At 48.9% G+C, this 16319-nt stretch overlaps 2 protein-coding genes and 1 long non-coding RNA gene across 6 annotated transcripts in view; 2 read left to right on the top strand and 1 right to left on the bottom strand.

Moving 5' to 3' along the window:
* The window catches only part of LOC113456752, a 34839-nt gene that overhangs the window by 3852 nt on the left and 14668 nt on the right, over positions 1-16319 (bottom strand). The window contains exons 2-3 of one of the 2 annotated variants that reach the window (XR_003377497.1): positions 6489-6668; positions 5197-5669 (exon numbers count right to left, since the gene is read on the bottom strand). This is a non-coding gene — a long non-coding RNA (uncharacterized LOC113456752). Of the gene's footprint in view, positions 1-5196; positions 5670-6488; positions 6669-16319 lie in introns of those variants that run through there. The other variant, XR_003377498.1, reaches the window with a different exon arrangement.
* On the top strand, positions 633-5114 carry LOC101996785 (cytochrome P450 2D10-like). The gene is made up of 9 exons (XM_005354458.2): positions 633-1065; positions 1807-1978; positions 2417-2569; positions 2649-2809; positions 3366-3542; positions 3715-3856; positions 4059-4246; positions 4628-4769; positions 4865-5114. The coding sequence occupies exons 1-9, from the start codon at positions 877-879 to the stop codon at positions 5053-5055; spliced, it is 1515 nt and encodes a 504-aa protein (XP_005354515.1). The 5' UTR covers positions 633-876; the 3' UTR covers positions 5056-5114.
* LOC101997266 (cytochrome P450 2D4-like) overlaps positions 10570-16319 on the top strand; it is a 13207-nt gene continuing 7457 nt past the window's right edge. For all 3 annotated transcript variants that reach the window (XM_005354460.3, XM_026782771.1, XM_026782772.1), the window contains exon 1: positions 10570-10753. The gene's annotated coding sequence lies outside the window, so the exon portion shown is untranslated. The remainder of the gene's footprint in view (positions 10754-16319) is intronic.

Raw genomic sequence — 16319 nt, forward strand, 5'->3', positions numbered from 1 at the left:
GTTGACAAGTTGTACTGGCTGGTTTGGTGTGTCAACTTGACACAAGCTAGAGTCTTCAGAGGAAAGAGTCTCAGTTGAGAAAATGCCTTGATGAGATTCAGCAATAAGACATTTTCTCATTTAGTGATCAGTGGGGGAGGGCCATGGTGGGTGGTGCCATCCCTGGGCTGCTGGTCCTGGGTTCTATAAGAAAGCAGAGTGAGCAAGCCATGGGAAGCAAGCCAGTAAGCAACACTCCTCCAAGGCTGTTGTATCAGCTCTTGCCTCTGGGATCCTGCCTTTTGAGTTTCTGTCCTGACTTCCTGGATGAACAGCAATATTGAAGTGTAAGCCAAATAAACCCTTTCCTAACCCAACTTGCTTTTTGGTCATGGTGATCGTTTCAGAAAAAACACACACACACACACACACACACACACACACACACACGCAAGACACCCAGTCTGAGGAAATGTTCACAAATCCCTCAAAACTTTGCCTTCATGGCTTGTCGGCTGTCTGAATACTCCAGAACAGGCCTCCAGTGGCCAGTTGCCCACCGCGCTCACAGTGCCCAGCCTGGCATGACCACTACACACCGTTCATGCTACTACACACCGTTTTCCCCATGAAGCTGCAGCTCCCCTGGACAGCATCTGAGAAGGAAAGAACCTTGGAACTGACCTGCCTGGCCTGCTCAGTCCCTGTCCTACATGCTGGGCTTAATGGTAAACACATCAAGTTGGCTCACAGCAGAGGGCAAAGGGCAGCCTTGCTCCTATATAAAGGACAGGGTGCCCAGGCTACGGTCAGAGAGTTCTTACTGTTTCCGGGTGGCTTGAGTAAAGATTCCAAGGTTTTCTCAAAGAACAAAGAAACTCAGTGAGACAGCCAGCCATGAGGCTGCTGGCTGGGGATGGACTGTGGTCTGTGGCTATATTCACAGCCATCTTCCTGCTTCTGGTAGACCTGATGCATCGGCGCCGGCGCCGGACTGCCTGCTACCCACCAGGCCCTGTGACAGTGCCAGTACTTGGCAACCTGCTGCAGCTGGACTTCCAGAACATTCAATATAGCATGTACAAGGTGAGGGAGAGGTGATAGAGGACAGCAGAGGGCATGGTCATCCTAGCAGCAGACGGTGGTGCTGGAGCCACAGACTGGACAGAGCTGGTCCTTTAGGAGGAAAGCCCAAGAGACTTCCAGGGTGGGAGGGTGCTCAGGACCCAAGGACACTGTGGACTTTTGAAGGGAAAGGTTTCAGGAGGGCAAAGGATGGGAGGAGGGGCATTGGGATTCAAATGGACAAGACAGAACTAAGTCACCAAAGCTCTAAGTCCCTCTGATTTCAACAGTGAATGGGTCTTAGAGGTGAATGAGAGACACCTGGATCTAGGGTACTGTGTCAGTGAGGAGAGGGGCTGTTGAATCTCTTGCTGCTGCATGATTTGGGGTTTGGGTCTCAATGACTCTTCCCTTCCTCACATAATGGTGGGATTCTAAGGGGGCTATGAACACTATCCTCGATGTGCCAAGGTCACAGCTGGCTGAGCAATTCTATTATGAGTCCTTTGATGGACTTAGAGGACAACCACCAGAGCTCATGCTGGGGATGTAGATCACATTTGTCAGGGCCAAGGTGCAATAAAAAGCAAGATACATACAAACAGAGAGAGAGAGAAAAAGAGAGGGAGGGAGGGATGCAGGGAGGAGAGAAGAGGAGATGAGAGGAGAGGAGAGGAGAACCAATGTTTATGCAGTGAGCCTGGTTCTAGGATCTTCAGGGGAACTCCAGAACTTCCTAAGCATTCTGTCCCTCTACTTCAGCTTTGTCAACGCTATGGTGACGTGTTCAGCCTGCAGATGGGCTGGAAGCCCGTGGTTGTGATCAATGGACTGAAGGCGGTGCGGGAAGTGCTGGTGACCTGCGGAGAGGACACTGCTGACCGCCCTTCAGTGCCCATCTTTGAATACCTGGGTTTTAAGCCCGGATCCCAAGGTAAAGGGCTGTGCGTGGCAGAGCTGGCATTGGAGATACGGCGATGGACAGAGGAAGTTTAAAACATGAATGTTGGTTGTAATGTGGTCAGGCAATTCAACAAAAAGCTACTGAGCCGGGCGATGGTGGCGCACGCCTTTAATCCCAGCACTCAGGAGGCAGAGGCAGGCGGATCTCTATGAGTTCGAGACCAGCCTGGTCTACAAGAGCTAGTTCCAGGACAGGCTCCAAAGCCACAGAGAAACCCTGTCTCGAAAAACAAAAACAAACAAAAAAAAAAAGCCACTGAAATCCTGGGTAGTTTCTACCCAGGAGGCAAGTGCTGGATTGTGGTAGCAAAGTTCTGAGAGGCTCCTGGGTTGGAACCCAGATGAGAAGAGCAATGACAGCAGAGGACAGCATAGCCAGGGGTCCTTAGTAACATGCATGTGTCTACAGGTGTGGTTATTGCATCATATGGGCCTGAGTGGCGAGAGCAGCGGCGATTCTCTGTGTCCACCCTGCGCAACTTCGGCCTGGGCAAGAAATCACTGGAGCAGTGGGTGACAGAGGAGGCAGGCCACTTATGTGACACCTTCGCCGACCAGGCTGGTGGGTGATGGGTGAGGGGTGCAGATGGGCACAGGGAGACAGGAGCACTACAGTGACTTGCTTGCGTCTCCACACCCAGGGTGTCCCTTCAATCCCAGCACCTTGCTGAACAAGTCTGTATGCAATGTGATCGCGTCCCTCATTTTTGCTCGTCGCTTTGAGTATGAAGACCCTGACCTCACTAGAATGCTGAAGCTAATGGGAGAAAGTTTGAAAGAGGTCTCTGGCATCATTCCTGAGGTAGGAGGCTCTGAGCAGCCTGCAGAGCCACTGCTATGCTATCCATGGTCACAGAGGAAACTGTGTGCAAAAGCCATCATGGAGCCTTCCTGGAGCTTGACTAACATCAGATAACAGGAGGGGAGAGTGGATCAAAGTCAGGGTTTCTAAAAAGAGAGGGACCCTGTACCCTCTGTCTACATGGAAGCCACACAAGCCTGTGGTTTCCAGAGTAAAATAGTCCTGACCACCCAGGCTGAAAGAGCTTGAAGGTTGGAACCGAGGAGGAGGCAGGTGATGGGTGTGGACAAACAGGCTCAGGGTCCACGGGGAAGGAGGCTGGGATCTGAGACTGGTCAGGGTGGACACTGGGGAAACTGAATGGTTAGTGGGTAAGGGGCTGGGTAAGCAAGCCTGGAGACCTGAGTTTGATGCCTAGGAGCCATGTAGGGTAGAGACGATGGACCCTATACATTGTCTTATTACCTGTTTTGTATACAATATCCGATGCATATACGATAATGAATAATAATTTTTAAACGTGGAAGCACTGAGACTTCCTCTGTGGCTGTCACAGGTTCTGAACTCATTTCCGATGCTCCTGCGCATCCCAGGGCTGGGTAACAAGGTCTTTGAAGGTCAGAGGAACTTCATGGCCATGGTGGATAACCTGTTGATTGAGAATAGGAGGACCAGGGACCCTGAAAAGCCACCCCGGAACCTAACTGATGCCTTCCTGGCAGAGATGGAGAAGGTGATTGGCAGCTGAAAGAGGTGGGGTCAGTGGCTGTGGGCTGAGGTCCTGTGAGTTCTGAGGCCAAATGAGTGGGGTCCTGTGTACAACCAGCCCCTGGGCTGCCTAGGGACAATGGGAGGCCATTGCAGACGTCTCTCCCCACTGAGACTACATTCTCTGTCTGACCCAGGCCAAGGGAAACCCTGAGAGCAGCTTCAATGATGAGAACCTGCGCATGGTGGTGGGTGACCTGTTTGGTGCAGGGATGGTGACCACCTCAACCACACTGTCCTGGGCCCTGCTGCTCATGATCCTACACCCAGATGTGCAGAGTGAGCCTGGCTGGGGCTGGGAAGGAGGAAAGAGAAGCACACTCTGCAGATACCTGTGGCTCCCAGCACTAACTTAACCCAGACTCCAGCAGCACTCACAGACATATTTCTTACACAAACACTCAGCCCTTAGCGTGGTTGTAAGAGAGGAGCAGAGGGAAGCCCCTGGGAATGCTTCACTGAGGGGAGGCTGTTCCTCCAGGCCGCGTCCAACAGGAGATCGATGAAGTCATAGGGCAGGTGCGGCATCCAGAGATGGCAGACCAGGCCCGCATGCCCTACACCAATGCTGTCATTCATGAGGTGCAGCGCTTTGGGGACATCGCCCCATTGAACTTGCCACGCATCACATCTCGTGACATTAAAGTACAGGGCTTCCTCATCCCCAAGGTAGGAATGGGCCCTCCTCCTATTACATCATGACACTAGCACACAAGGGTGGAAAAGAACAAGAGCAACCTAGCCTAGATTTCCAACGTGCTTTCAGGACCTACCTGAGTGCACGTACATTGCGGCCTTGAGAGTCCTCAGGAACGAGGACTGTCCAATGAGAACAACCAAAGGAGCTTTATGGAAGGACTGCACACAGGGTCAGGGTTGGGCACTCATGCAGACCTGTAACAGGATCCTCTACAGGCCTGAGATGCTTCTGGGGCTGAGCTTACATGAAAAGATCAAATGTATGAGGTAGAGACTGTGCATATGACCATGGTAACCAGGGTATTGACAGCCCTACCCCAGTCCATGTTCACACCGTGTGTCTCCTGCCAGGGGACGACCCTCCTCATCAACCTGTCCTCAGTGCTGAAGGATGAGACTATCTGGGAGAAGCCCCTCCGCTTCCATCCTGAACACTTCCTGGATGCCCAGGGCCGCTTTGTGAAACATGAGGCCTTCATCCCATTCTCAGCAGGTCCTGTGGGATGCCTGGCTTCCCTCCCACTTCCCAGAATGCCCTGAATTGTGAGGCCAGACCCTCGGCTTACTGAGTCCCTCTCCCACCCACAGGTCGCCGGGCATGCCTTGGAGAGCCCCTGGCCCGCATGGAGCTCTTCCTCTTCTTCACCTGCCTCCTGCAGCGCTTTAGCTTCTTCCTGCCCAGTGGACAGCCCCGACCCAGTGACTATGGCAATTTCCCAATTCCAGTTGCCCCCTCCCCCTACCAACTCTGTGCTGTGATGCGCCAGCAGGGACACTAATTCCAGTCCCGTTCTGTAACGAGGCTGAACCATGAACAATAAACCAGTCTGGTAGCTGCCACTGTTTCCTGCTCCAACCTCAATCCGTGCCTCTGCTGCATCATCAGACAACAGTAGCCTTTGACAAGCTACTCTTCCCTCCCCAAGGGACAGCTAATGTCGTGAGAAAATGGTTGGCATGAGCCTGCAGGTTCAGCACATGGAAGCCTCAAGCAAGAGGATTACGTGTGTATGAATATCCTGGGACATAAAGGAAGGTCTAAGTTGGTTTGGACTACAGAACCAGGAATCTCTGCCTCATAAAACTAAATGAGAGCTAGAGGAAGAGGGGAAGAGGGAGAATGAAGAGAGGAAAAAGAGGAGGGGGAGAGGAAGGAAGGAGAGGGAAAAGAGGCAGACTGAGGTTCAGGAGTGATGGCTGACCCTATGTCACCCATGAAGAGCCATCAATGAGCAGTGACTCGGGTGGTGACAAACTGCAAGTAGGGGTCAGGCCTCCATGGGTTTCAGGGACAGGTGTAATAGGCTTCCACTAAGAATCGGCAGGGTCCCGAGGTGCATGAGCGCCTGGAAAGGCTCCCGGAGCTGGGCGGCTGCTGTCCTCACAGTTATGGCTGCAGAGAAAGGACAGAGAAGAAAAGCAGCAGCAGGTAAAGGGACAGCAGAGCTCAGGCATGGATCACACTACCAGCTGTCTCAGGTTGAAGACAATGCTCACAGGGACGATCACAGAGTCTCGCTGTCCAGAGGTATGAGGGGTTCCATAGACATGAGCATGTCTTAGGGGAGGAAACACTTGGCTGACCTTAGTCTCCACACCCTCCGAGTCAGAACTGGGCAATCCGAGGCAGCTTTCCTAAACCCAGTTCCTTATATAAATGGTGCTAAATGACCTTCAGCCTCAGCTGTGTGGAGACACTGCTACCAACATGTTCTCAGGTAACATCCAGTGACAGGCCCAAGGGACTCAAGCACTTGTCCTGGAATGTGCAGTACAGAAATGCCCAAGCTGAGGTCACATGACTGTCCATGCTCCTTGGCATGCAAGGCAAATTGAAGCATTTGTCTGTGTGTCTTTCTGGTTTTATGTTGGTTAGACATCACTAATATTTACCAGCCTTACCACTCTAGTTCTCGTGGTGTTGGGAATTGATCCCAAGGCCTTATGCATGCTCAGCCTGCAGCTCCAGTGAGCCACACCACACCTCATCCTCCCCATTTGCAGAGCACAGCTCAGGGGCATCATTTAGTCCCAGTGTGCAGCCACCACCACGATTCCTCCCGAGATGGCTTCATCTGCTAAAACTGGAGCTCTGCACCCCAAGACAGTAGCTCCTCATTCTCCCCTCTGTCCAACCCTGGCACCCAGCATCCCGCCGTCTATTTCTGTGATGTGACAGAGTGCAGTCATGCACTGGCTGTCTGTGACTGACCTAAGTCTTCAAGGCGCCTTGGTGTTCAGCAGGCATCACTCTTGCTCTTTAAAGCTGAACGATCGTCCACTGTGCGAATGAACGGTGCTCACCCAGAACTCGTTCTTCTCCGGTGCTCACCCAGAACTCATCCTTCTCTGGTTTCAATTACAGCAGAAAACCATGGTCCAAAAGCATTACCTGGAAAGTTCCATAAATGAACAATTCTCAGATTTGGAATTGTGTACTACTCAGAGGAGTCTCACTAAATCTCTTATATTTTTCAGCATTGCTCTTACATTGGGAACATAAGGGTATCTTTGTCCCAAGTGTTCATGTTATTAGGGTTTGGGTTACTGGATCTGCCTCTGTAGTAACACGGTCCTGTGGTCAAGGAGGAAGGTGCTGGTGTCCTGATGCTATGTCACAATGCCCACACTCTCATCCCAGCTCATCATCCTTGCATCAACCCGCAGCATCACGTGCAGTGTTGTGTGCGAGCAATGAGATATCTGAGAGGAGGGTCCCACTGAAAGTACAGCCGTCATAGTTATTAGCATTAATCTCTCACCTGACTTATAAAATAAACCTCATGGCTGTGTATACATTTTTAATAGCCTACAGGGCCTGGGGAGATGGCTCAAGGTTAAGAGCTCTTGTTGCTTCTCCAGAGGACCTGAGTTCCATCCCCTACACCTATGTTGGGGACTCATTAGACCTATTACTCCAGCTCCGGGAGATCCAGCATCCTTTTCTGGCCTCAGAACACTAGGCACCCACACACATGTGGCAAACACACAGACACGCGTCTCACCGACACGTACAGTCGTCGTGTATAATTAATAATTAATTAATTATATTTAATTAATATATAAATTAAACTAAAATACGTCTTTAAAAAACTAAGGGGAAAAAAAACCTGTATTTTGCTCTGCAGTGGTGCCACATGCCTTTAATCCCATTCCTCAGGAGGTAGAAAAAGATGAATCTCAAAGGCCAGATAAGTCTACAGAGCAAGGAGAGGCTTCAAAGTTACAGAGAAACCCTGTCTGGAAAAGCAAAAACAAAAAACTGTATTTATGATTTGTTTCTAGGAGCTGTTATAAACATCCCCTAGGGGGTCTCAGATTACAAATTTTTGTCTTTTTAATCCACTACTCAGCTGTCAGTAGGTATTGTTTCCTCCTTCAGCTACTATGAATGATGCTGCTATAGTCATGTGTTTACAGTTACCTTCATGAGCATCCTTAGAATTCCATATGCGTATGTGATTGGTGTGTGCACATTGTGTTGTTTCCATTGATCTCGGGTTACTGTCTGATTTCATTTGCATTACAACCCTCTGGTTGTTTGACAGAATGCTGTTGCTGATTCACGCATGCGTGTCTAGTTTCCATTTCACTGCTGATATATGCATTTGTAGGCTGGCTTTTTTAAAGACAGAGCCTCACTAGGTAGCCTAGGCTGGCCTGAATCGCCTCAAACTTGCAGCAATCCTTCCTGCTGCTGGGATTTCAGGCATATGCTACCATGACAAACCAGAAGACTTCAGTTTTTAAAAAGGTATTGAAAGTGGCTTTCAATATGCAATCGATCCAGAAGAATGATCCCGTGCTTTTGGAAATGTGCATATGCTGAGGCTGGGTGTCTCTCTTGCCTAGGAGGGCCAGCTGATTCACAGTTCTGCGCTAATTGGTTCAAACCTGAATTTCCTTAAGAAGCCTTTGTGTGGTGTTTCTATCTACTGTTGACAGTCAGGTATCAAACCCTCATCTATGACTGTACAGCGATCTCCTTCTCGGGAACTTTCCCTTTTACCCCATCTACTTGGTCTCTCTTGTTCCATACACCCAGCCAGACGTCACTTTCAGAGGTAACTGGTCTGAGAACTGCATTATCTCCACACTGCATCCTTGAGCAGACACAAAGAGTATTTACAGAAATGAAGGTGGCTGTGAGGTCACCTGGTGACGTAATCCTATAGGATACAAGCATCTATACCGTCTGTCCTTGACTAACATCATCAATATGTGGTGTGTGACTGTGCATTTGCAGTTTCTGTATCTTCTTCCCGCCATAAACTTTTAACCATCTATTAAACTCCAATACAGCCACCTCTGTTTGGTTACCTTTTGCACTGAACAAATTTCCGATGTTTCCAGTTTCAACTTCTTTATTTCATTTTTTCTGATGGCTCTCTTGAAACCAGCATGCACGTGGATCTCATTTCTTAACCGACTTATCAGTCTCTGCTTTCAATAAGAGGGTTTAACTCAGGTTCACTTCAATTAATCTTCAATTAATTACTGAGATGAAATCCCTGCTAGTTCAGTTTTAGCTGTCACCTTGACAGAGTCTGGGGTCACCTGAGAAAGGAGTCTCAATTGAGAGAATCCTGGGCCATACTGACCTGCAGGCATTTCTTTGTGGTCTCCTTAATTGTTAATTGATATACGAAGGCCCAACCAACACAGGTGGCATCATTCCCCGGGCAGGATGTCCTTGGCTGGATAAGAAAACTAGCTAAAGACAAGCCTGTGAACCAGCTAGCATGCAGCATCCTCTATGGTTTCTGCGTCAGCTTCTGCCCTGACTTCCCTCAGTGATGGACTGTGACCTGGAGGTGGAATCTGAAGTCATCCCTTTCCTCCCCAGAGTATCTTTTGGTCCAAGGGTTCATAACACAGCAACTGAAAGCAAGCAAGGACTCGTACCTACTCCACTGAGTATTTTTACCTCTGCATTCCTCCTATCGTCCCCTTAACTCCCACACCTTTGCCTTTTGGGACTTAGTTGATATTCTTAGTGTTCCTCTTTGGTTCTCTTCACGTGTTTGTACATTTTATTTTTCATTATTTACCTTGGGGATTAAATCACCATCTTTTAATGCTCACTATTAGGGTGTGTACATGGGATGGGGAAGACATGTCCCTCAGCGAATACAGAGGTCAGAGGATAACTTCTGGGATATGGTTCTCATCTTTCACCTTGCTGAGGCAGGATCTTGCTTCTTTCTGCCCCAATACACACTCCAAGACAGTGAGTGTCCAGATGGCAATCAACACCTTAAACTTATTTTTTTTTTTTTTTGGCTTTTTCGAGACAGGGTTTCTCTGTGGCTTTGGAGCCTGTCCTGGAACTAGCTCTGTAGACCAGGCTGGTCTCGAACTCACAGAGATCCGCCTGCCTCTGCCTCCCGAGTGCTGGGATTAAAGGTGTGCGCCACCACCGCCCGGCAACACCTTAAACTTATAAAACCCTTGTTTGAGTATCAATTTCCTTTCTGTAGTATACAACGTCTGTGTGTTGCATCTCGGTCCCTCTAACACTATACTCTCATTGCCACAGATTGCACATTTACACTTGTGAACACAGACTTGTAATTATTGTTTTATGTGTTGGTGTTTGCAGCCACACAGGCAAAAAGAAAGGAATTACAGCCCCGAAGCACACTGACACTTTTATTCCCGGTGTTGTTACCCTGCCCTGTGCTCATTTCTCCTGGGGCTTTGAGTTAACTGCTGGCATCATTTCATTACAGCCTGGAGAACTCCCTCTACCGTGCCTTGTAAGGCAAGTCCACTGATACCGATTCCCTTCAGCTTTTATCTGGAAATGTCTTGCTTTCTACTTAATTCCTGAAGGATAATTTTTCTTGACAAAACATTCTTCAGGATTTGCATGCGTTTCCCTGTATCTTCTGGTCTCCATAGTCTCTGATGGGGAATTAACTGTTAATCTCATCATGGTGTCCCCAAGAACCATCTGTGACCAACTGTAAACCAGGCTTCTCTGGGAGCACAAGCAATAAAGTCCCAAGTGGTCTCTGGGTACTTGGAAGAGACTGCAAGGCTCTGACCTAGGACCTGTCAAAACTAAGGCCTATTTCCTCAGAGCTCCTCCTCATTTTGGATCCCCTCCTTGGAACTCCTCCCCCTCCTCCTCAGAGTGTCCATCACCTCCCTTGAGTGGCTCCTCCTCCTCAGAGCATCTCCCCCCCCCACCTCCCCCGGCGTGGCTCCGCCTCCTCAGAGCATTCCCACCTCCTGGAGTGGTTTCTTGTCCCCAAAAAGTCACCTCCTCCTCAGAGCGTCCCACTTCCTCCCCCTGTGCCTTCCTCTTCAGAGTTGCTGCTTCTCGCAGCACCCCTCCTCCTCAGAACTCTTGTTCCCAGAGCTCCTCCTCCAGTTCCTCCAGGGCTCCAGAAAACTTTGCTTCTCTGCTGGGCTTCAGACCTGCTACTGTCAAGGCTGGGCTTGTGAGTCTGCCACTCTGCTGCAGAAGAGGTGAGAGACAGACCCCCACCCAGCCCCTGAACTGGGGCGACCTTGGCACTAGAGCTTGGCAGTCACTCCTCTTTGGGCCGGGTGCTTTTCCATGTTAGAGTGGGCTGAGAGGAACCCCAGGGCCTCTTGTCCCTTGAGTGTGGATGGAGCAAGCAGTTTTCCTTTGTCCCAGGCTAAGGCTAAGAACCACCCTGGGTCTGATAAAGAGCAGGTTCCTGGGGCTCACCCCAGAAGTCACGGGGCCCTGGAACAGGAGCATAGCCAGGCTTCAGGGCTGAGGACCTTGCTCTGAAGACAGCAGGGTGGAGACCCTACCCTGGGCCTTTGTATAACTTTCCCTTTGGAGTGTATTCTGGGTCTGTGAACACAGGCAGTACCTAAGCAAACCAGACCTCTCTCCAAAGACCCTGCTTCTTGTTCTTTGGGGTGCACTGAAGGTCGGGAAGGAAGAAAAGGGGCTGGCGACTGGGCCCTTTCCAGCCGTGATTGTTCCCTTTGCCCCTGGAATGTTGTTGTCAGTGACTGGCCATCTTAGAAGACCCATTAACATTAATTAGGAAACACTAAAAGAAATCTACACTGAGCCAAAAATCCCAGCAGTCGGGTGGCAGGAGCAGGAGAAACTCTGAGTTCCAGGACAGCCTGGCCTTCATGTCTGCATGTGAGTTCCAGGACAGCCAGAACTACATAGTGAGTTCCTGTCTCAAAACAAACAAGAAAAGGGAAACAGAAACAAGAAATTCTACACTAAACATACAAGGAATTTAACAGGAAACGACCACAGACCACCAACTAGAATGCACAATTAATGTCCTGTTGTACTTTAGCACTGTTATCTCCTGGTCTTGGTGTGTGAAGTCAGCAGCACATACTATGTACTCCCCTCTGCAACAGTCCAGCCTGTGTCTCCTCGCTAGTCTTGGAATTCTTTCCTGTTAAATGACTCAAGTCCTAGAGATTTGCTTTCCTTTCCAGTTATTTGTTTTGTGGTTTTGAGACAGATTTCATACTGAAGCCTAGGTTGACCTCAAAATCAATACAATCCTCCTGCCTCAGGCCCCCAAATGACAAGATTACAAGTAAGCTACCAGGTGTTTTAAAAGTATTTCTTCCTCCCAGCCCCTAGGATGTGAAGGGGTTGGAGATTTTGGTTTTTCCTGCAGGGCTGTGCCCACGGCATCTGGAAAGAGTTGAACTGGGGCTCCAAGGAGGCTCTAAAAGCAGCTGCCCACCATTTAGCTTGATCCTAAGGACAGACATGGAGTGTGCAAATAATGCTTCAAAGAACAAAACGTTTTGGAATAACTCTTATGGAACAAAATGCTTCCCAAGGGACTGAATGGAACATTTTACAAAGCCTCAGCTGACCGTGTTGGCAGTGACTGCAGTGGCCACCGGCCTGTGCTCTGTTAGACCTTTATGCTGTTCGCTCACCCGGTGTGAACCTGCTGGTTACATGCCTGACTTCTAAGCTCTAGGGCACAGCTGGCAAGACCTTGCTGGTGATGAATTAGAGGTTATGACTTTGAGAGCATGAGTCCAATACTTCCTTGCTCAGCTACAAACCCCTCACCCTATTCAGCTGTGTGTGAGAAAGAGAAGAGACGTACCCTGTGAAATTTGTCTCCACTGTCAGAAATGCTGTTCAAAGGGAAGGCTGTCTTTTTACGCATAGAGGTCACAGTTTGGGGTATTTGGCAGTTAGCGTCCTGACATTTATTCTGCTGCCCATGTCCTGAAAGTAGACGGGCCTTTGAGAAGGCAGCACTCAGGGGTGCACAATGGAAGACTGTGGTCCTACTGTGGGGAGAAGAGGACCTGTTTTGAGCCTTGCTAAAGAAGGCCTTGTACCCCACAAGAGTACTCAGAAATGGAAGTACTCCAGTTTCTAGGACACCGCACAGGCTTCTGTCCCTCTGTCTGTCCCGTCAGAGTTCTCCCTCAGTCATTCTCTTTCTAGGGGACTGGAGTAAAGAGCTGCACAGTAGAAGGAGGCCCATTCCCCTCTCCTCCAGCAGCGCTGCTCCCTCAGGGAAGATGCTGACCCACTCCTGAGCCTGTGCCCTGCTGTGTATTGTACCGCCTGTCCTGCTCTGTGACATCAGGCAAAGCTCTGGGGTTTAAAGGAGGATCCCAAGACCATACTGCCTAGGGTCAGGGTTGACAGACCACACAGGAGGTCCCACTCTGTCATTTTGAAGGAGGTTCCTTCCCAGAGTCTCGCTGGTCACATCTGTGATAGGTGAGAAACGACACTTAGCCAGGCAAAGACCTGTGTCTGCTGTGTGCGTTTCATCCATTTTCCCTTGACTCCATACATAGCAACAGCAACGGGAGACCATGCAACATGGCAGAAATGCCAATGGCATCCTGACCCTTTTCATGAAAGCAGTCATGATGCATTTTGGCAATACTGGATCATCTTCCCAAACACATTTCATGTGACTATCGTGGGGTTCCTGATCCATGGGTGCTATAATCCTTCTGTTTGGTCGACCTGTTGGGTGGTACAGCATTGCTACTTTAAGCAGGCGTCATGTCTGTTTGGTCAAAATTCTGTGTGTGAAGTAACGTTTTCAATAAATGCTAATCCCCTCAAATCCGAATCTAGTTCCTATGTTTGAATTTTTCCTTCAAAGAGAAAGAGACCAGGACAGGTGACATAGCTAGATTAGAGTGCAGGGGTCATCTTGAATGTTATTATTTCAGGGGGATTTAGTGAATAAAGAACAACAGCCTCACTGTTTGCAGGGACAGACAGGGATTGTGTGCAGTGTGTATGTGCTGTGTACCCACTTGGACATTCTTACTTGTCATCCAGGGAGACAACAGCACAGACATGGTTCTCACAGCTAGGGGAGCAGCCAGAGCTCCTAAGTGACTTCCTCAAGGTTGCCAAATAATGCGGTGGTCTGGAAACAACAGAGAGGGTGAGGGGAGGACAGAGAGGGAATCTTGTGCACTCTCCCTTGGCGCTGTGATTTCTACTTAGCGAGGTTGATTGTAATTCAACAAAGGATGTGTTCTTCCTGTTTGGTCTTTGCCCACAAACAAAGGCATTTTCATAAAAGGCCAGTGGAAAGTATCTTGGTTTCAGACAGCCATAATCTGCCTGAGGGGCTGTGAGCTTTTTAGGTTAGGAGTAGAACAGAAAGCTAATGTCAAACTCACAGACTTGCAAACTTGTGCAGATGGTACAAAGAAATATGATCTTCATTCTAGTGGGGCTGAAGTCGACAGTGATGGGTCTGGGTCACTAGGAAAATTGCAGAATTTTTTTTTCTTTAAATTTTGATGACTGAGCCAGGCGGTGGTGGCGCACGCCTTTAATCCCAGCACTCGGGAGGCAGAGGCAGGCGGATCTCTGTGAGTTCGAGACCAGCCTGGTCTACAAGAGCTAGTTCCAGGACAGGCTCCAAAAACCACAGAGAAATCCTGTCTCGAAAAAACCAAAAAAAAAAAAAAATTTGATGACTAAGTGAGATAGAAGGCCTGGGAGCTTTCTCTACAGTATGCAATTACTAGCAATTGCCAACTACTCAAGCTGTACAGGGATGGAAGCTATCTGGCCTGGCTTTTGGCCATCCAGTTCGATGAGTAGCATGTGGCAGACTGAAACAGGACCTGTGGGATGGGGAGACACCACACAGGAGCCCAGCCAAGCTACATGCTTGTCTGCTGGCTCAGTTCATAGTACCTGTGCTCCTTGTCTCTTCTGAGAAATTGGCTCTGAACAATGTCATGCACATCCATGCACTGAAGCTCTGGCTGGGAGGCAAGTCCTTAATCATGACCTCCTAATTCCCTATACCATCAGTGGTCACTGCCCTGGACCTGCAGTTTTCTGGCATTTTTCCTGAAGAGCTGTTGAATAACAGACTTTTCCTGGGGAAATGCAACTCATACACACACACACACACACACACACACTTCTGTTCAACCCAAAAGTGGAATACACAACAGACCAAAGTAACACCACCACAGTGTGATAAACTAATGGTTTTTTACTGGAGTTACTAAGAGGCATATGGGGTGAAGGGTTACTTACAAGGAACAGGGATGAGTTAAAAGCAGCCACACCGCCTAAAAGTCCACCCCAATATAGTGATATTTTATATATGTTTTAATAAATAAAGCTTGCCTGAAGATCAGACGGTAAAACTAAGCCACCAGAGGCCAGGCCGTGGTGTCAAACACATTTAATCCCAGGATTTGAGAGACAGAGGCAGACAGATCTCTGTTGAGTTCAAGGCCACCCTGGGTTTCACAAGATCCATGCAGAAACAGATCCAGGTAGTGATGGCTCACTCCTTTAATCCCAGTACTAGGGAGTCAGCGCTTTAATCCCAGCACTAAAGGAGAATATCAAACAGGACAAGGTAGAGGCTCAGCTCTCTGCAGTCACCCAGCCTTGGCAGAGGCAAGATTTCTCTAGTGGCTTGACTGCTTTGCTTTTCTGATCATCGGCCTGAACACCAATATCTGTCTCTGGGTTTTTATTATTCATGCTACACCCCAACAAAATGGTTCATGTTTTCTGGCCCAGTCTTAAAGTTGTCGACTGGTGCAGGGAGGTACTACTATCCAGAAAAAAACCCTGCCAGGCCTGTCTCAAGCTCCTAGGCCTCTGTCTTGGGTCAGGAGGGTGAGACAGAAACCAGGAGTGTGCCATCTTTACCATCTCTTTCCTGCCTGTCAGGAATCCGTCTAACTTGGTCTCTCGCATATACATGCACATGTCTTAAGTTCAGGTAACAAAGAGAACATACAGCTATAGGAGTTAAAATAAACACGTTTATCTTTTTTTCTCCCCAAGATACAAGGGTTATCTTGTAGATCTGTCTTTTTCTGGAACTGCTCAGTTTCCCATACTGGAAGTGTCTTGCAAATCCTTTGACTTGAGGGTCACTCAGTCCCCTCACATGAGGGATTTTTCATGTACCCATTCTAGGGTCACTCAACCTCTCCATACCTGGAGGTTTCTCATGACCTCCCACCGTACCCAACCACAAAGGCTTACTGAGTTTCTTCATTGACTTTTCATTCTCTGACCCATACATGAGATTTTGTTGTTGTTGTTGCTGCCATGGTTAGAGCAGAGGCCAACAGAGCTCTGTGATTTCAAAGCCAGGCTGGTCTACAAATTGGGTTCTAAGACAGCCGGGAGTGTTACAGAGAGAAATCCTGTCTTGGAGGGTGGGGAGGAGGGTTCCTTATCTTCCTGAGGTTTGCACAAGAAGTATCTTCTAAAAGGCCCCTGCACTGAAGCCATGGTCCCTGGGTGGTGGTAATACTGAGAGGTAGCTGGCCCATGAGGGCTTCAGTCTAATAAATTGGTTAATTCATTGATGAGGTCATAGCAGAATCAAGGCCTGGGTTGGATGTAGTCAGTTATTGGGGTTACGTCACAGAAGGCTGCATCTTGTCCCTAGTGGCTCCCAGCTGTCATGGGATGCACTCTCTCTGCCACATGTTCTCACTACTGTATGCTCTGTCTGTCTGTTCTCACTACTGTATGCTCTGTCTGTCTGTTCTCAATACTGTATGCTCTGTCTGTCTGTTCTCA

This window comes from Microtus ochrogaster, chromosome 15 (assembly GCF_000317375.1).
Source record: "Microtus ochrogaster isolate Prairie Vole_2 chromosome 15, MicOch1.0, whole genome shotgun sequence".
NCBI lineage: Eukaryota > Metazoa > Chordata > Mammalia > Rodentia > Cricetidae > Microtus > Microtus ochrogaster.